The sequence below is a fragment of the Haliotis cracherodii genome, unplaced genomic scaffold (genome assembly GCF_022045235.1).
Source record: "Haliotis cracherodii isolate W230 unplaced genomic scaffold, xgHalCrac1.p SCAF_3, whole genome shotgun sequence".
Classification (NCBI taxonomy): Eukaryota; Metazoa; Mollusca; class Gastropoda; order Lepetellida; family Haliotidae; genus Haliotis; species Haliotis cracherodii.
The window spans coordinates 72,826,698-72,847,882 of record NW_027266286.1 but is presented as its reverse complement, the minus strand read 5'-3'; the positions used below and the strand labels follow the sequence as shown (position 1 = coordinate 72,847,882).

General features: G+C 41.3%; 1 protein-coding gene across 1 annotated transcript; it reads left to right on the top strand.

Annotated features, from left to right (window-relative positions):
* Nucleotides 1-5,305: 5,305 nt before the first annotated feature.
* LOC139474999 (sphingomyelin phosphodiesterase A-like) lies at nt 5,306-20,707 on the top strand. Its single transcript, XM_071258204.1, has 13 exons — nt 5,306-5,455; nt 6,793-6,948; nt 8,666-9,046; nt 9,825-9,881; nt 10,638-10,752; nt 11,621-11,749; nt 13,420-13,466; nt 14,677-14,819; nt 15,997-16,105; nt 17,091-17,234; nt 19,416-19,584; nt 20,094-20,190; nt 20,374-20,707. The coding sequence occupies exons 1-13, from the start codon at nt 5,306-5,308 to the stop codon at nt 20,534-20,536; spliced, it is 1,860 nt and encodes a 619-aa protein (XP_071114305.1). The 3' UTR covers nt 20,537-20,707.
* The last annotated feature ends 478 nt before the right edge of the window (nt 20,708-21,185 follow it).

Here is a 21,185-nt window from a genome sequence, read left to right as displayed (position 1 = left end):
AGCTCTATTCACTATCGTACATACAAGCTTATAGAGCTCTATTCACTATCGTACATACAAGCTTATAGAGCTCTATACATTATCGTACATACAAGCTTATAGAGCTCTATTCACTATCGTACATACAAGCTTATAGAGCTCTATACATTATCGTACATACAAGCTTATAGAGCTCTATTCACTATCGTACATACAAGCTTATAGAGCTCTATACACTATCGTACATACAAGCTTATAGAGCTCTATACACTATCGTACATACAAGCATATAGAGCTCTATACACTATCGTACATACAAGCTTATAGAGCTCTATACACTATCGTACATACAAGCTTATAGAGCTCTATACATTATCGTACATACAAGCTTATAGAGCTCTATACACTATCGTACATACAAGCTTATAGAGCTCTATACACTATCGTACATACGAGCTTATAGAGCTCTATACTCTATCGTACATACACGCTTATAGAGCTCTATACACTATCGTACATACAAGCTTATAGAGCTCTATACACTATCGTACATACAAGCTTATAGAGCTCTATACACTATCGTACATACGAGCTTATAGAGCTCTATACTCTATCGTACATACAGTATGGCATTATCTTCATTTCTGTTAAACAGACCTCAAATTGCACAATCCTTGGAAGAGGCTAATCGAATCGTATTTTCCTGAACATCAAGGAACGTTCCTTACTTATAAGCCTCTATACCGCCGGTACTTGACATTGAACCACATTACTCTTTCTACAACCAGCGACACCTAGGATGAAGTTTGGCTTTTTCCTTAAGACCTCGTCCATGCATGGAGGTTTTCCTCGTTAGATGACGTTTCCACTTTGTGTTTCAAACGTCCACTGTTCTCAAATTTAAGTCACGATTGAAATGTTTTCGCCATGAATGCTGGGATCGACCCCATAACCACCCGATCAGCTCTTGTAACATTCCACGTTGAGCATGTACACGTCCTGACAGATATATTTTACGAGCGTTTCTTAAAACTGCTTCAACGCACTTCTGTACAGGGGTCAACTCGGCGCTCAGACATTTTGTAGCTCACCAGGCTATTGATGCAAGTACCGATACTGCCATACAGCACACATATGTCACCCAGAAGGTGAAACATATTGCAATTTGCATCTGGTACATGGCACATATGAGTTTAAATACATATGTTATATAAAAATAGGAAACAAACATATCATGAAAATAAAACTAGTAGTATGTGTTCACAACAATGACTTCTGAAAAACATCGTTATTATTTACAAGGAACAAGAGGTATTAAGCTGACCCAATCATAGTAGTATACATGATAAATGTTTAAATGTTTAACGGAATGGAAAACTCTTTTGTTCACACACCATATGTTAGAAACATATGTTGCATTGTCTAAAATTGTACGAACAATATTGGCAGTTACACAATGAATGGACGGAATGGCATAAATATGTTTTATATATCTACATTGGTAAAATTATTAATATTTTTATAATAAATCTTGGCCCCTTTTGAACATTGAGCCCGACTAACTCAAACTGTGAGGATTATGTGACCAGGTAGTGGTGGGTCTTGTAGCTTAAAGCCATACACATCCTAAACATGACATATGTTTAGTGGAGAAGGAAGGAAAGAGGCGATTTCCACGAACCCAAACCCGAATGTAATCAAACCCAGGGACGTCAATACCAGTTCATTACAGCCGAAACTCGATATTCAAGTTAACCATTGTATATAATAGCAATCCTAAGGGATTACAAGTTTCCGTTATTCCGAATTCGTTATAACAGAGTGCTACTCATATCCGATTTCTTTATTACGGGGTTTCGTTATTCAGGTAAATATTATTATATGTTATATCCCCCACCCACCCAAGATTAGAGTTAGATTCGTCATAACCTATATCTGACTTGGTTATACGGGGAGTTCGTTATATCCGTTACTTCTACCACACTTTGGCTTGTTACAGCAGATTGTTACTTCGACTTCGAGACAACCGGGTTTTTCAGATCAACAACTAATATTTCCCGTTACATCTACCACACCTCGGGGATTGGATTTTGTTTCGTTATAGAGATTGGTACCTTTATTCGACTTCGAGAGAACCGGAGTTCGTTACATCCGTTAACTATAAGCACATTGTGATGGCTTTCGACGACCCGTGAAGATCTGGGTTAGAATAGGTCTAACCCATGCTTGTCGTAAGAGACGACTAACGGGATCGGGTGAGCGGGCTCCCTGACTTTATCGATGCATGTCATCGTATTCCTATTGCGTAGATTGATGCTCATGATATCAATCACTGGATTGTCTGGTCCAGACTCGTTTTTTTACAGACCGCCGCCATATAGCTTGAATATTGCTGAGTGCGACGTTAAACAACACACACACAACACAACATCTTTCGACGTTACATGTGCCTCTATAGAGGCAATACACACACTGACTAACCCAGACATTTTACTACCCAGCAAGCAGTGGGCACGCACAGTTCACTCTAAAAACAGAGTATAAATAGATACACTTAGAAGTCATGTGAATGGTATCTTTATCTGGTATACAGCCACTATGTCAGCGATAAATCTCGACGGCAGGTCACATGGGCTGTCCGTGTTAAACAACCAGTTGGGTTCTTTGTATTCCTGACCGCCATGGTCAGATACGATGGTCCAGCTGTTCAATAACGGCGCCGTAGCAACCTCCGACTTAAAATGACCTTTATGAAGACTGACCATTTCTTTTGAAGCGAGAAATATACGACAAGGTGAGTAGGTGAACACATGCAATGGTGTACGTCACTGATGGGTCCTGTCCAGCAAAGCAATTTCATAGCGCTGAGACGATTGTATCTCCCATTCGTCAACAGACCCTCGGCAGTCGTAGTGCCATGAGACCGCCTCCGTGGTCTAGTGGTAGAGCGTCCGCCCAGAGATATGGTACTGGTTGTTACCCTGTCTGGCGCTCGGCATTAAGGTACAAAAACAAGAGCTGGTCGGCTTGGAGTCAGTATACTGTGTCTGGGATGGGTATTCATGTTAAACTGCGGCATGGTATATCAGTCGAGTAGCACTATAAATCGGCATTAGTCCCGACTAGTACAAGCTTGCGCGCGCGCACACACACACACACACACACACACACACACACACACACACACACACACACACACACACACACACACACACACACACACACACGTGCACACATGTAGCTATATAAGTGCAATAATTTTGGACGCGACGTTAAACCCATTTCAACCCTCCCATTTCACCCCTCCCCACCCGTAGAGCTGCGATCGCTTTGTTGAACAGAGAGCCGGTGTCCCGGTATAAACCCCCGGAGAATCTGTTCTGAAATAAAATCTCCCCCGGGCGGATATATTTCGCGCCCCCCTCAGTATAAAGTCTCCCTCCGGATTATTCGGTTTGTTTCAATGTCTTTAACTAAGTACTATATTCTTTATATAGTTATACCTAATGTAAGGAGGGTTACTTTAAAAAATAGATTATGAAATATGGTCATAATGAATTGATAATTCAGCATATTGTATTCGGTAACTGTACCTTCCATCCTAAAATAATTATGCGACATAATCATACCAAATAAATTTGAATGAAAGGACTTAATGTAACAACTACATGTAAGGTTACTGTTGTAACTGAATTCAGAAATCTTATTAATCCTCGCAAACATTCGGTTTTAACACTAACTACGTAAAAACTGTCAACATATCCACGCGCGCCTCAAGCTCAGGCTGTCCGTTATACTCTCATTTAAGATCTAAAATATATTCCTTAATACAGGCTACGATTTGCAAATGGTATCAGTGTAATATCAGTGGCTAGAATATCATGGTGCAACCAGGTTTCTGTTAAATATACAACAACAGAACTATCTAATTCAGCACTGATTAAATCTACTTATCTTTAAGACTGCGTACGTTTAGATGTATAATCTTTAAATCTGGACTATGCAAAGGTCCTGGATTCGGATGGATATCACCGCAGCAGAAGAGAAAAAGTAAAACAAAGAATGACAATCGGAAAGTATATAAGCAAAGTAACCCAAATTATAGATAAATATCTATCATCTTCCCGAAATGATTAGCATGTAGAATAGATTCAAAAACACCCACCGCCAGCCTGTATTGAACATCAACCGGCAACGTCAAAGCAAACATATCAAAACAGTAAAAATGATACAGTATAACCTCAGACTGAAGAGAAAACAAGAACGACACAGAGAAGTAAAATAGCACGTCATATAGAAATGAGATAAAGTAATCTGAGAAGGGATTCATACGTTATATACAACTTAAAAAAAATATTATTATGAAAAACGAAAGGAAAAGTGGGGGACCACCCCCCCCCCCCCCCCCCTCCAACAAACCCCCCTCCCACACCCGATAAGAAAAAAAACACCTACAACATCAATAAAAATCAACAAATAACACACACACACAAGTAACTAAATGTATATTTAGATAGATATATACCCCCACCCAAAAATAAAACGACGCTAACACACAGCTCCACTTTCTGGTTTTCAAGTGATTTACTCCGAATTACTTAATTATGTTTCACGTTTTTGGTTGGTGATTGTTCAGTAATGCCATGTGTGTATGTTGCATCAATAATATGTAGGTATGATCGCCGATAATGCAGTAATTAGCCAATAACACTTTGGCCCGTCTTGGCCCGGCCCGGCCCGACTTTTAGGCAATGCCCTCAACTATTGAACTGCATGGCAAGACGACCGGGGGAGGAAATATTCTGGGGGGAGATTTTATTTCGAGAGGGGCGGAACTGTACCGGTATAAATTCGCCGGGGGGAGATTTTATTCTGGGGGCGAATATATTTCGTGACACCGGCCCAGCTGGACACTTTACTTTATTACTTTATTCATGCCATACATCGTAACGGTCGTACTGAACACTCTCGTGACTCTCGATATTGCTGTGTTGGATTTGAAATTATAAACATCTGGTGCGTGTCTTTTATTGTGTGTGCCATCATTTGGACAAATTGTTAATAAAATTCCAATTATAAAAATAACTACCGGTTGCAAGAACCATTAGTTATCGCAATGTATAAACAAACAGTACCTGTCACCGTGTGAACAATTAGTACCATCACCCATTCACATGAATCCATGCGGCGTTCTTGGAAATATTGAGGGTATAAACTGTTTTATTCAGTTTTATCAATCTAGTTTTAGTTTCGTACTTAGTTTTCCTTGTTATTTCAGATGAGGAAGAAAATCTCGTGACACTGCAGTTCACTCGACGCCTTGACCATGTTGGACGCCGTGAAGACGCTCGTGTTGGTCAGCGTCGTACACGTCGTCGTGGGTCTTCCTGTTCCCAAACATGATCACACTTTAGGGGATAGGACGTCGGGGTTGAGTGAGCTTTTCCCTCAATTCATGCTGTGTGAGCAATGCAAGGTAAGTTGAGTGTGTCGTACGGAATACAAGCGAGGGTGAGTGAGTGTGTGAGTGAGTTGCCCCCGAAGTACATGTTCTGTGCGGAATACAAGCTAGGCTGTGTTATGAGCGGGTGTGTGAGTGAACTGTCCCCACAATACATGTTATGAACGGAAAGACCCTTCCTCCTACATAAGCTACCCCACCTGATAAACCTGAAATACTACTCCAAGCGGCGTTAAACCCAACTCATTCACTTACAATATATGGTCTGAAAAGAATGCAAGGAATGTTACTGAGTGAGTTAGTGGGTTTTCATATATATATCGGCCATGGATATCTACAGTACACAGCACTGGTGGAGTGACCTTGAGCTTAAGACATTAATCACATTTTACAGGAAACCAAAATATTGATTACCCGTTTTATCAAAACGTTCAAATACAATAGAGTAAATAAGATTTGACGTCATAACCTGGACTGGCTCGCCTAGGAAACGAAACGTACCAACATATCAGTTTAACAAACACATTTGACGACTGCTGATACATACACTTCCTCGTGCGAGTTATGTTTCGCACAGGAAACTTTACAGTTTTTAATCTCGACTGACACCAAAACCATGCGGGTTCATAGTTTCAATATAGTACTACGCTGACAACATCAAATACAACCTGAACCATGACAAGGTAGAATTTTTTTTATGGCTAACAACTTCTTCTTTTTTTCTTCTTTTTTTTTAACAACTTCTTTTATACTGTGAAAAGCGACGTTTCGGTATAGATCCTTATACCGTTGTCAAGCAAGACTGTGAAAAGCGACGTTTCGGTATAGATCCTTATACCGTTGTCAAGCAAGACAGTCTTGCTTGACAACGGTATAAGGATCTATACCGAAACGTCGCTTTTCACAGTATTAAAGAAGTTGTTATCCATAAAATTGTGTCTACCTTGTCATCCGTCAACTTCTAAGTAATGCCTATCAAACAATTTATCCTGAACCATATTTGTACGTCCTGCTAACTTTAGTTGAGGCTCAAATTGCATTTGAGGGACATCACGATTTATGTCAGTCTTATTTATGATGTTACTTTTTATATCGTTTACCGCCACTTTGAACAGTATCACGGCCATATCACGGCGTTCAGCTTGATGTTAGGGAAAGTAATCTAGGTCATACACGTTTAGCACATTGGTAAAACTGAATAAACACCCGATGTTACGGCACATGTGCTACCAGGGAGGTAGCACGCTATTTTCCCTAAAAGATGGTTTTATTACTGTTTTGTCATAGTTTGTATTGCACAGTGTGTCTGTAGTGTTTGAGTTTATGTATTGTCTTAACGTCTGTATTTGCAGTCGATAGTCAATCTGGCCATCTCTTCAATTGCCTCGAACGGGACTTTCGAGTACTTCAAGGGGGAAGCTGTCTGTATATGCAAGTATATCACCGAATTCCTCAACTATCGCGGTGACCTCATGTGTCCAGGTCTGATCGATGCCTACGGCCCAGTGGTGAGACATGCCTCCATTTGTTTGTTTGTTTGTTTGTTTGTTGTTCAACTCCGTTATCAGCAAATTCCAGCTATAAGGCAGCGGTCTGTAATAAATCGTGTCTGGACCAGACAATCCAGTGATTGACATCATGAGCATACTTCCATTTGGGAGATACACATGCTTTGTTTTCAAGGTTTCTCAATATTTGTATCACCATTCTACTTGACACTGTCACATTAGGAGGAAAAAACTACCGTTTTGAAATTTGAGGTAGTCTAACTGTAGGTTAAATGCCTCTTATTTTCATTAGGAACGGAGCACTGTAGGGCGAGGTTTCAAATTTATAAACACGTGGTATCTAATCTGCAGTTAGACCTGAAATTTCCAAACACAGTAGGTTTTATCTGTGTTGCCAAGACCACAGGAACGATGTAAAAACGGTACTCTTTTGGAACGCATAACGCACATGGGTAAATAGGTCCAAAAAGTGGTCCCAGGTAGTGAAAACGTAATATTACTCAATTTCGAGATAACTTACTTATATTATTGACTGGTTCAAAATATTGGTAACAAATTTGTTTTCAAAAAGGAGTGATCAAATATGCCTCTTTGATATGTAGTTAAGTCCATACAATCTTATTCCTATATTCCTCTATTTGGTCTCAACGAAGTCATTTCTTAGACATCAACACGACACCTCCCTTTGCAGAAATATTGAAAATGCTTAAATTTACTTAACAAACTCTAGTGTCCCCCGCCGTGATATTGCTGGAATATTGCTAAAAGCGGCGCAAAACCATACTCACACACTCACTCACTGTTAACATACTTTATCAAATAACAAGATTTTTGAAGTTATGCTAGTGTACCAGTTCTACCATTGGTTTAAAATATACCCCCGTTATAACCGTAGTTTACTGTATTTATTGTATAGGCCTTGTAAAATGACCGGTGGTAGAAGTACTGTGTTGACCGCAAGGAACCCTGGGTATGCTCAGAGGATGCCACCAGGGCACCTTGACACACGCTAACGACGCATAACACCATCCCGCCCCAGGAGGGTCACGTGACACTGTGCGGCCATTGTTACCTTCCAATCCTCATTTTGTCACCTCGTGAGAAAAGCAGACTTAATCCTTAACTGTTCCTAAAATAAAACAAGGGCGTGACGCAAATCAACCCGGTTGTTTATCAACAGTCTCAAAACAAGGCAGACTAGATATATTATGTAAACACCTGAGTTCGGGTGGTCAGGATCGGGTGGTCAGGCTCGGTGACTTGGTTGATGCATGTCATCATATCCCTGTTTCATAGATCGATGCTCATGATGTCAATCACTTGATTGTCTGGTCCAGACTCTATTATTTACAGACCGCCGTCATTTTGCTGGAATATTGCTGTGTGCGGCGTTAATCAACAAACGAACGAACGAACACCCGGTTGTTTTCATATTACTGTAGTTAATCTTTAACTTCCTGTGTGCAGTATATATCTATAATCTTCATTTATATATAATAAGGATATCCCTAAAATAGTTGACTTGTCATATATGACCGAGACATGTTTCTTGTTTGGCAGAGAAGCTGGGGGATCTGACCAGAAAGCTTCTAACCACTCCAGTTCCTGTAATTCTATGTTAAAGTACGGTCGTTACTGAAGATTCTCCTCAAATGTTTCTTCGTGAAATTCCGAATTCCTGAAACTACTCATCGATATCAATATTTCACATATTTAGGTTCTGTTCGTGGCGGCACATCTTATCCTGGACCCTGTAGAGACATGTAGAGAGCTACACTTCTGTGAACCAAAACTGTCGCCTCTTAGCCACAAACACAGTCTGCTGTTGGAGAGCCAGGACGTCGTAGACAGTGCAATTATGGACCGTCTAGTCGTAGACGGCGAAATGCTGGAGAGGCAAGACGTCGTAGACAGTGCAATGATGAATAGCCAAGACCAAGTACATAGCATGACGTTAGACAGACAAGAGACGTCGGTGTACCAGTTCCACAAAGAACCGATAAAGATACGAGATCGACACGGGGCTGTTTCAGACTCGTCAGATCCTATACGGATCGTGCAGATAGCAGACATACACATAGATCGACAGTATGCAGAGGTAGGTGGGGACGGAACACTAGTAAACACTGTGACTTCATTGTCAGGTTACAAATATAACTTGGTCACTGGGCGTGGTTTATTTTCGTTTTTAGAAAGAAGTTTTATCATAACCATTATGTTTTTAAATAAACAGAATTAGAGTACACAGTATACACTATGTTTTACCCCAAAACAACTGTTCTATGCCTGTAATTACTAGTTTGATGCCGTGCCTTTGCATGTGTTTGTGGCGGGTGCCACCTGTAGGACAGGATACGCTCAACACCTGGTATAATTACTAAAATTGATAGTTTCGATATACTCGGGGCCGTGCAACGGATTCGGAATTTCTAACGATTTAGAAATGGTTTTGCCGTATTTATATTAATCACAACACAAAACATATACTGAAGTATTCATATTGGAAGACTACAAATTTACGCTGCTTCAAAAAAACACACGGCAGGATTTAATAAACAGGGGGATCTAGTGTGTGTTTTGGGGTGGGGGGTGGGAGGTATTATTATCGCATACGAAATGACATATCACACACACACACACACACACACACACACACACACACACACATTGAGCCACCAACACTTCTCTTTGGGTGATGCTTGAGCTCGGACGGTGGTCTTTAAACCTCTTGGTCCCTACTATTCTATAGTTTCTATAACAATGCATAAGGGCTGGAACAGCATTCACTCACGTAAATCTGTGTGTCACATGTGTATCTTGTATCTGTATTATGTATCAGAACTATTTTCGTTTGAATAACTATTAATCTCCGACAGGGTTCCCCGACAGATTGCCGAATGAACATTTGCTGTAAGAAGGAGCTCAGCGGATCAGTGAGTAACGTGTTGCAGTGTACACAGATATTTGACGAATTTACTCCTGTCGACTGTCTCCGTCGTTATCGTTATCCGATAACTAGACCTCGCTCCCCACCCTCCTCATACTCTGGTTCTAACATGTACGGTTGAGCTATGATGTGATTGTCCATATCGAAAATAGAACTATATTAATCAAGGGAGATAAGTTTCGAGCACATGGGAGGTAACTCTCTTCCAAATTCCTCACACTGGACATTGATGTGTGAAGTTTACATTTGTATGTCGATGACGTTTGTCATCTAATATTTCTTATATTTATTTACGTACAGGTGTGCAAGGTGTATTTTAATAATTTCAGTATGGTTGCTTTTCAAACACGTAATGTTAACTTTCAAAGGAATTTAAAGAAGTAAGGTAGTTGACGTTTGTTCAATTCGAATCACCTTAAACATCGAACCAAATGTAAGTTCTAATTACTCTTAAGTCACAATTTCACATCCCGGAAGATTGTCGCATAATTTCAATCGGTAAAATTCGGCTTCATAGTGCAGGATGCCAAATTGAAACTACCAGCTGAATCCAAAAAAACTTAGTTCCATGAAACCATGAGGTAATATGAGCGGATAATTTAATGCGCGAAGTATTCTCGAAGGTTGGGGGACATTGTCTACAACAATCAACATTTGGTTTCAACAGGACCCCCTGGACACACATTGCCATTTTTATGGAAGCTTTATTTTGATTATCTCGTTAAGCACTTCAACTTTTCAGGGCTCCGCCGGGAAGTTCGGAGACTACAACTGTGACGCTCCGCCGAGAACTGTGGAAACCATCTTAAGCCACATCGCTGCTCTAGACCCTCAGCCAGACTTTGTCATATATACAGGTAACAGTGCAGTGTCTCTGTGTCATCTAGGTCGTGCGGGACGCTAGGGCTGTAACCAAACGCTCACTGCGCGATACAGGCGATATGATTCAGCATATGATTCATGAAAAGACACCTGTAATTTTGTCGTATTGCCCGTTTCCTATTTGTTTTTTTTTAATTTTTGTTTTTTTTAAATGGATAATTGTTGATAATAAGCAACATGACCTCATATTGTTGAAAAACTTGCTATATGACGTCATTAGTTGCTGATGAAACTGCGTTACGTCAAAGAATATAGGTTTTTATATGTAAATGTAAAATTCACATTTCCATGGCATGAAATGTCCTTGTGGTATACGTGTTTCACACACAATACATGACCACACGATACGATACTAGTAACTTGACACAATATAACTATGTACCGATATATCGTAACGCTGACGTACATATCGCAGTTAGTTTAACATCCTTTGAACAGTATTTTAGTTATATCACTGCATGTCCGTTTAATGTGGGAGTAAATCACGAAGTGATGCAGGCCTTAGACGTTTGCCACTTTGATGAGACAAACATATAGGTCTTCAGCGACCCATGCTTGCCGTGGAAGGCGACTATGCTTGTCGTAGGAGGCGACTAACGGGATCGGGTGGTCAGGCTCGCTGACTTGGTTGAAGCATGTCATCGATCCCAAATGCGTTGATCGATGCTCATGATATCAATCACTGGATTGTCTGGTCCAGACTCGATTATTTACAGACCGCCGTCATATAGCTGGAATATTGCTGAGTGCGGCGTAAAACAACAAACAAACAAACGGACAATATTGTTATCTGCTGACCTATGTGGTACATGTGTATGCATCTAGAGATTTCTACCATTTTAGGTGATTCCCCACCCCATGATCTATGGAAAGAGTCCTGGTCCACCCAGTATAACGCTGACCTTGACGTCATCAACACAATCAAGTCCTACCTGCCAGAAATCGTCGTCTACCCGGTCCTAGGAAACCATGGTGTGTGTGCATGCTTTGTGACCAAAAATACCATAAGATTTTATGACAACATTGCAAATAGTCAACTTTCCCTTTACGGCGAGGGGCGGTCGGGTAGCCTCGTGGTTAAAGCGTTGGCTCGTCACGCTGAAGACCCGGGTTCGATTCCCGACATGGGTACAATGTGTGAAGCCCATTTCTGGTGTACCCCGACGTGATATTGCTGGAATATTGCTAAAAGCGGCGTAAAACCATACTCACACACCTTACGGCGAGTAATGTTGCAACAGCTCCAGTCTTTGGTGTCGACATTCCAGAACGTTTTAGGTACAATCGAGCACTTTCTACGACAATGTCAAAGACCGTCATACGACACACGTCATACGACACACGTCATACGACACACGTCATACGAGTCTTGCTCAAAAGTTTTTTCATCAGGTTTACACCAAAAAAAGGCCAAAGTAAAGTTTTCAAAACATGTCATGGTAGACCAATGGAGGACTTGTACAGTGACCAAAGTGATGTCATGGTAGACCAATGGAGGACTTGTACAGTGACCAAAACATGTCATGGTAGACCAATGGAGGACTTGTACAGTGACCAAAGTGATGTCATGGTAGACCAATGGAGGACTTGTACAGTGACCAAAACATGTCATGGTAGACCAATGGAGGACTTGTACAGTGACCAAAATGATGTCATAGTAGACCAATGGAGGACTTGTACAGTGACCAAAATGATGTCATAGTAGACCAATGGAGGACTTGTACAGTGACCAAAATGATGTCATAGTAGACCAATGGAGGACTTGTACAGTGACCAAAATGATGTCATAGTAGACCAATGGAGGACTTGTACAGTGACCAAAACATGTCATGGTAGACCAATGGAGGACTTGTACAGTGACCAAAATGATGTCATAGTAGACCAATGGAGGACTTGTACAGTGACCAAAATGATGTCATGGTAGACCAATGGAGGACTTGTACAGTGACCAAAATGATGTCATAGTAGACCAATGGAGGACTTGTACAGTGACCAAAATGATGTCATAGTAGACCAATGGAGGACTTGTACAGTGACCAAAATGATGTCATGGTAGACCAATGGAGGACTTGTACAGTGACCAAAATGATGTCATAGTAGACCAATGGAGGTCTTGTACAGTGACCAAAATGATGTCATGGTAGACCAATGGAGGACTTGTACAGTGACCAAAATGATGTCATGGTAGACCAATGGAGGACTTGTACAGTGACCAAAATGATGTCATGGTAGACCAATGGAGGACTTGTACAGTGACCAAAATGATGTCATGGTAGACCAATGGAGGACTTGTACAGTGACCAAAATGATGTCCGATGCAGTTTTCCTGTTTTGACTTATGAACCGTGTCTGTTCAAGTTAACAATTGACTTGCCCTTGCATGTGTTTTTGACGGATGCCACCGGTGGGGTGGATTACGCTGACCTTTTCGCGTACACCTGGTATCATCACTATTTGAAGTGATTCATAAGTGATTCATAAACACATGCTTATGATTTAGTCGGAATCGTACTGGGGAAATAATATATGATTATGGACAAGGTAACCTGGCTTTTACTTTGTGGAAGAATTCGTCAGTACAATTGCATCAGGAATAATCAGAATGGACCTTTATATAATGTCGTTGTTATTTGTCTCTGCAGAATCCTTTCCCCAGAGTGAATACTACCAGCCACACCAGGAGTACAAGGTAACATAACATGTGTATATTTACAACGCTGGAAGAAACATTCCTACATTTGCTTGGTGTTATTCTGATCTCTGGAGATAAACAAAACTCTAATCTATACAATACCAAATACATGAACGCTCGCTTTGTTTATAGACTTCCTTTTATAAATGTAAGTCACAAGAACAAGTATTGTATCTATTGGATCATTGAAAATAACGCAAATGTCTACAATAAGCATTATGCACACATCGATAATATGTATAGACAGGTAACTCAATTTGAAAAGTATATTGTGACGGCTGCTCCTAGCTCAGAAATGATACTTCTTCTTCTTCTTCTTCTTCTTCTTCTTCACGTGAAGATTCCGGGGTAGAATAGGTCTTCAATAACCCATGCTTGCCGTAAAAGGCGACCATGCTTGTCGTAAAAGGCGACTAACGGGCTCGGGTGGTCAGGCTCGCTGACTTGGTTGATGCATGTCATCGATCCCATTTATGTGGATCGATGCTCATGAACTCAATCACTCGATTGTCTGGTCCAGACTCGATTATTTACAGACCGCCGTCATATAGCTGGAATATTGCTGAGTGCGGCGTTAAACAACAAACTACAGTCGACTAAGGCGCCGCGATTCGCTTTGCAGAGTTGCGTCCCCTGGGCATTCAAGAAACCTATGATTGTGGGTTCGAATCCCGGTTCGCCCCGATAATGTTTCTAGGTTTGTCAGCAACATACCCGTGCTCGTGGTTAATGTCTGAGACCTGCATCACTTCGGACTTTCCTCCCACATTAAGCTGACACGCCGAGATATAAATGAAATACTGTTAAAAGCGGCGTTAAACCCAACTCACTCACTAACTACTACTACTATTACCACTAATAATGACAAATTATCACAAAATACTTCTTCTTTCTAAACTACTACTACTACTACCACCACCACCAAAACCACCACTACTACTACTATCACTTCTACTAGTACTACCACCACAACTATTGCTGCTGCTACTACAACTACCACAACTACTACCACTACTGCTATGCTAATACTGCTACTACTACCACTGCCACTACTACTACTACTACTACTACTACTACTACTACTACCACTACCACCGCCACAACTACTGCTTCTACAACGAGTTCCACTCATGATGATAACAAGGCACTAACACGTGCTTCGCGTGATGCTGAATGTCGTGTTAAACTACCTTCTCTCACCTCCCAGACACTGAACATCAAGACAGCCGAGTGGTGGCAGCAGCTGTTCGACATTCCAGCTGACCAGTTGATGAATATCCAGTACTCGGCCTACTATACAACACTAGTCCAGCCCGGACTGCGGATACTGTCAATAAACACAGACTACTGGTACAAACAGTTGAAGAACCACATGGAATATTGATATCATTTAATGTCAGATATTATTGTACACGGGTGTGTCCACTGTGTCATGTTGGTTATCATTCCAGAATTATCTGGCGAATCACTAAAATGTGGGGCGGATTACGCTGACCTTTTCGCGTACACCTGGTATCATCTCTATTTGAAGTGATTCATAAGTGATTCATAAACACATGCTTATGATTTAGTCGGAATCGTACTGGGGACTCTGAGTGAGTGAGTGAGTGAGTACGGTTTTACGCCGCTTTTAGCAATATTCCAGCAATATCACGGCGGAGGACACCAGAAATGGGCTTCACACATTGTACCCATGTCAGGAATCGAACCCGGGTTTTCGGCGTGACGAGCGAACGCTTAAACCACTAGGCTACCCGACCTCCCCTCCGAGTGAACGAGTAATGGCTATGATTTAATGACGTCCGATGCAGTTCCCTATTTTGACTTGAAATGTTTCGCGAACATCTGGTATTATCACTATTTCATAGTGATTCACAAACACATGCTTGTGATATAGTCGAAATCGAACAATGAACTCTGCTTTAAGTAGATTTTTCTTGTGTGTGAGTGAGTGAGTTGGGTTTAACGCCACTTTTAACATTAGTCCAGTTATATCGCGGCGTGTCAGCTTAATGTGGGAGGAAAGCCCGAAATGATGCAGGTCTCAGACGTTTACCACTTCGGTGAAACCCAAGAGCACGAGTATGGTGCTGACAAACCTTGAAACATAATCGGTGCGAACCGGGATTCGAACCCACAGTCATAGGTTTCTGGCGTGCCCAAGGGACGCAACTCTGAACAGCGAATCGCGGCGCCTTAGACGACTGGACCACCCGTGCCCCATTTTTCTTGTGATTATGGAAAGTGTTTTGTCGCTATTTACAGTGTTAAGTCTCTTGTATACATGAAATAATGTAAGCATCCCCGGCAGTAATGTTCCGGGAAAAGTGGTTTACGGTTTAACAGGGTCCGTCCTAACGAGGTCTAAGTGTATTGTCGCCTTATACTAAAGCAGCGGTACCCTAGTCTACTGGTTACAGTGTTCGCCCGTCGCGCCAGGAAATCCTAGTGTATCATGACCGCCGCTGGAACACTGTGTAAAGCTGTCAGGGTCTACACTGCCTCACTCACTCGCTATACGCTTCAGGTATTCTCTGAACTTCTACTCCCTACTGAACCACAAGGTGCCGGCCTACAAGCAGCAGCTCAAGTTCATTGACGAAACACTGAGGAACGCATCTGACCACAATGAGAAGGTAATATGTTTGTCGTGTCTTCTTCGTGCCTGTTGGTACCTGAGGCAAAGGGTTGTAGCGTTCATTACGATAACTGCGTTCTGAGAACTTGTGACACTGTCACTGTCGTATGTAAACTGATGGTCAAAAGAAAGTATGCACTTGGAAGTTGGATTTAACTAAAACATTACGGATATTATGAAAACGTTACTTACAAAACAGGTGGCCATGTGGTTCAAGTGTTTTTTCGTCACACCGAAGATCCGGGATCGATTCCCCACATGGGTTCAATGTGTGAAGCCCATTTCCTGTGTCCGTGATATTGCTGGAATATTGCTAAAAGCGGCGTGTAACAATACTCACTCTCTCACAAAAAATAGGCGAAAAACAGAAGCGGAAACACTGCAACCCTAAGCTCCAAAACACAGATGTGATACCCGTATCAAATACACCACCATCGAATAACGATTTCTTATTTGTTTCATCAAACATGGATGTATACTTTCTTTCGCCTTGCTGTTTATGAGTAAACAGCTTAAACTGGGTCACCGCCATAACCATGGTGCTAGAGCCAAATAGGTAGCAGCGTGTATATAACTGTGTATTCAACTGTACTGCATTCATGGCAGATTTTTGTTTGTGTGCTTTGAACCTTCCCACAATCAATTAAGTTGTTAACCTTTAAGCACTTAAGAAATATAAGCAACAGTTACCAAACACTTTCAGTATGTAGCTATAGACTTGATGCTATAAACTAGCCGTATTTTCGGAATATTTCGAATTTTGGTTCAAATTGTATTCTTGACCCTCATTGACGTGGCTGTCCTTGTTGCCACAAGCGAACTGATTTATCACTGCAGCACTGTTTGTGTAAAAGCTGGTGTATCCTTGTGTGATCTTTAGGACTGTTTTAGAATGTTTTAGGTGTGCTACAGTGCTTCGAGAATCTTTTTCTGTTTTTCCTTTATCGTTGTATGTAATCATAAAACATTTTTCCTAACAACAGGTCATAATAACTGGCCACATTCCACCCGGGGAATTCTGGGTACACAGCCAGTACGCTGACATATACACGGAGATAATCAGGAAGTATGCTGACGTCATCGCCATGAACGTCTTCAGCCATACTCATAACGACGAGTTTGAACTAGTAAGACTGTTTCCTCATTGACCCCCATTTACACAGACCCCCATTTACACAGACCACGTCGAGGTAGTAGTTGACGTCTTGAAAGCTTCATGCTGTTTTAAAGGCAATTGGAAACCTGGTGTTCACGCTAATCACCGGGGTAAAACATATGAAGGACATTCTCAGTGTCCTGGCATGAGATATTGTCAAATGCATGTAGAACCCTTTGCTCTTTTATGTAAATGTGTCAGTTAGAATTATTAACTTTCAAAACGTCCATTTGTACACACCCAACGTTTATACGTGACTTTCTGATCATTGAAATGTTATCAGATTTGTCTAAAATGGCTGTCAAAGAGTGACAAAGATCAAGGCGAAACAGAGTTAAGGTTTAAATCTAAAATTGGTTAATTTGAAGTTTTTACTTCTTTACTTCATGAGAAATGAAACAACGAGTCTCGTATTAAATTTCAAAAGTCGTCCTCCGTATCCCCACTTTTCAGATCTGAAGAACAAATATTCTGCAATGACATTTTACAATTCCGCATTCTGATTGGTGCACCAGTGGTATCAAATGGCATGATTCGTGACCAACTCGTGTTATTCCGGGCCAAGCCGAATAGCGACTCGTGACCCTCTCGTGGCCATTTTTGCGACCGGGTTCCGTCTTAGCGCAAACGGGCATACCAAAAATAATTGTCAACTCGTCGCGTAATGGTTCACATATATTTCCCCATATATCATATATATTTCTGATACAATTTAAAGCACATCTGGACCTGCGGAATTATACAGTATGATTGAACACATTTAACTTTGCCTTGGGTAGATTTTAAGATGCAAGTCATATGTACAATCAACAATTAATTCCGAGGGATTCTTTGACGAAGAACTTGAAATCATGCGCGCATTCTGATTGGTTTGTCGTATTTTCGCACATAACATTCATCGATAGGGGGACGAAAGGTTACGGAAAGAGGCGAGTGGTGACGAATGGTGTATGGAATGATTGTGTTGATGACCGCACAGCGCGAAAGAACGTAAGATTTATTTGAACCCTGAAGGGTGGCAATTTCAAATAAAGATGATTTAATAACAATTGACAGTTTTATAAATGCTTTGAAAAACCTTGTTGTGAATCCTAGCATATTATGTGGCAATCGACTATGAATATGTTGGGTTACACCGTAAATGTTCCTGTGTTCGGATATTGGTACCTTGTTCGTTTGACCAAAGTGCTCTGGGCTGCCGGTCTAGTAGACGAGAGAGTTATGTTACATGGGTTAAAATTTTGGTTTGCGTACATAAGATAATAATTGATCTTATAGAACTAATAATTGATCCCTGAATTCGACCATTCAATTAGTTAAACATATCAGACTGTAGAATGGAGATAAACCTAATGTGTATTAAATTCAGAGGTTTCAAACAGAACGCGTCAGCTGTAAGGAAATTTACAGGTATCGAATCTACGTTGGAAACCTCTAATTGAAAACACGGTCGGTTTATCTCCTAGTTTAAGTATGTTACCTTCTGATTGTCATTTCTCAGAGGATGTTTCTGAAAATTACAGTAAAACTGTGTGTCTGTGTAGAAACGTTAAATCCATCAATCACAAATGAAGAATACCGCCCTCAACATGACCTTTAATAATCTGCATCTATTATAACTCTTAATCATTCAAGGGGAATAAAAATTTTGGATTTGAAGATCTTCATGCATTTTGCCTTATCACATGTGTATATACTGGCATTAACTGCACAATTTAGAATATGCCTAATTAACCAAACGTTTGGACCTGTATTCGACTGAATGCCTAATTCTTCTGACAAGAAGACAGAGCGGAATTATCAAAATTGTATTGGCATCATTTGACAAATACACTGCATCATGTACCATTAATCGCAGACTCTGAGCCAGTCAAAGCACACTGATAAATGCTATATCAGGGATGGGCGATCCAAGGCGCCTGCAGCTTGTTCGAATCTCCCCGATTAAGACACGTGGTCAGTACAACACACGGGCTCGTGTATCTGTCTCATAAAGCTTACACGACGTTCAAAAAAATGGAATGGGATTCACCGAAAACCAAATAACTCACGGACTTAACGTTGTAAGGAAAATACTGGAGTATTCGGACAGAGCCTTGTGTAGCCTTGTGTTATAAGGATATTGATGTAAACATGAACTATCTGTTGACAGATAACGGATCCATCTGACACAAGCCGGCCGACAGGGGTTGTTTTTGTCGCACCTTCTGTGACCACCCAAGCGAAGACCAACCCTTCCTTCCGAGTGTACCAGCTGGACAGGGAAACCTTCCAAGTGCAGGACTATGATCAGTACTATATTGACCTAACTAAAGCAAATGGTGGGTTGACACATAATCTCCATACAATGTGGGCATGTCACCATTCAGTGTCATGGGCTGCAATGGTGGCCCAGTCTGTTCAGAGTTGCGTCCCTTGGGCACGCCAAAAACCTATGACTGGGTAAGAATCCCAGACTCTCGATGATTATGTTTCTAGGTTTGTCTGCACCATACCCGTGCTCGTGGGTTTCCCCAAGCTGATAACGTCTGAGACCTGCATCAGTTCAGGCTTTCTCCTTACATTAAGCTGACACGCCGCGATATAACTGAAATACTGTTGAATGGTGATGTTTGAATGACAGAAGCTTTCTGATTGTGCTCATAATTATCCGTCAAATACGATTAAAGCCCGACAGCTGAGCATCATACCAGTACTCGTGGGTTTTACTAATGTGCTGAACGTGTGTGACCTGCATGATGTCGGGCTTTCCCAACATCAAGCTGACACGCTGTGATATGACTGGAATACTCTTCAAAGTTAAGCCAAACACATACACTTACTCTCGCAGCCGAGGGCGTGGCTACATTACAGCTGTCCTACACCGCCAGGTCCGAGTACAGCCTCCCCGACCTGACCCCACAGTCCTACCACAGTCTCGTCCACAGGTAGGTTGTCAACAGTCATCTACACAGTGCAACCCCATCGACTCAACTTACACCGAAACCTACACTGAAGCATCGTTCTTAAAGAAGTAAACATCCATATATCTTATCCTTACAAAGCAAGTGAACAAACAAACAAACAACATATCCAAATGAATTCATTGCGCGACAAACATCTTTTTCCAGATTGGCCACAGATAGATCCCTGTTTGACCGCTATATGAGAAACAAGTACGTTAAGAGTGGCCAGGAGCCGGAATGCTGCTTCCTGTGTCGACATGTGGAGATCTGTCGAATTTCATCAATCACGACTTCCACCTATAACAAGTGTCTAATTCCTTTCTTATAAAGTCATTGCTACAGAAAAGAGGAAAATATATGACAGCTTCAATGCGTATGAATGTGTCACGATGTTGTGTGGTTGTTGTTTTATGCATGTTTAGTGTGAAACTATTTTGAATAAGTTGTAATTGTTTATGAGTGCCCTGTACCTGTACAAATTCTGGTGCCGGATAATGAAATACTATACCACACAGCTATTTTTTTTTTTTTTTTTTTTTATTTATTTATTTTTTTTATATTTATTTATTTATTTATATATCACTTTAAAAATGTCCCAAAGACCCGGCTGAAGGTCGCTGAAGAGAGACTTAATTGGATCTGGGGATCAGACTCTGTGACTTGACTTATCTCGTTCATGTTCACCTGCTGGGTTGCCTGTTTCAGACTTGTTTGTGTGTAGGGCACTGTGTTATATCTGGAGTATTCCTAGCTGTGGGACCCGGGAAGGTCCGGGGTAGAATAGGTCTTCAGAAACCCATGCTTGCGTCAAAGGTGACTATGCTTGTCGTAAGAGGCGACTAATGGGATCGGGTGGTCAGGTTCGCTGACTTTGTTGATGCATGTCATCGATCCAAATTGCGTGGATCGATGCTCATGAACTCATTCACTGGTTTGACTGGTCCAGTCTCGATTATTTACAGACCGCGTCACATAGC

Coding starts and splice junctions, on each gene's coding strand:
- LOC139474999 (XM_071258204.1), top strand. CDS start 5,306: ATGTTGGACGCCGTGAAGACGCTCGTGTTGGTCAGCGTCGTACACGTC. Junction 16,106..17,090: donor CATCTGACCACAATGAGAAG/GTAATATGTTTG, acceptor TCCTAACAACAG/GTCATAATAACTGGCCACAT. Junction 17,235..19,415: donor ATAACGACGAGTTTGAACTA/GTAAGACTGTTT, acceptor ATCTGTTGACAG/ATAACGGATCCATCTGACAC.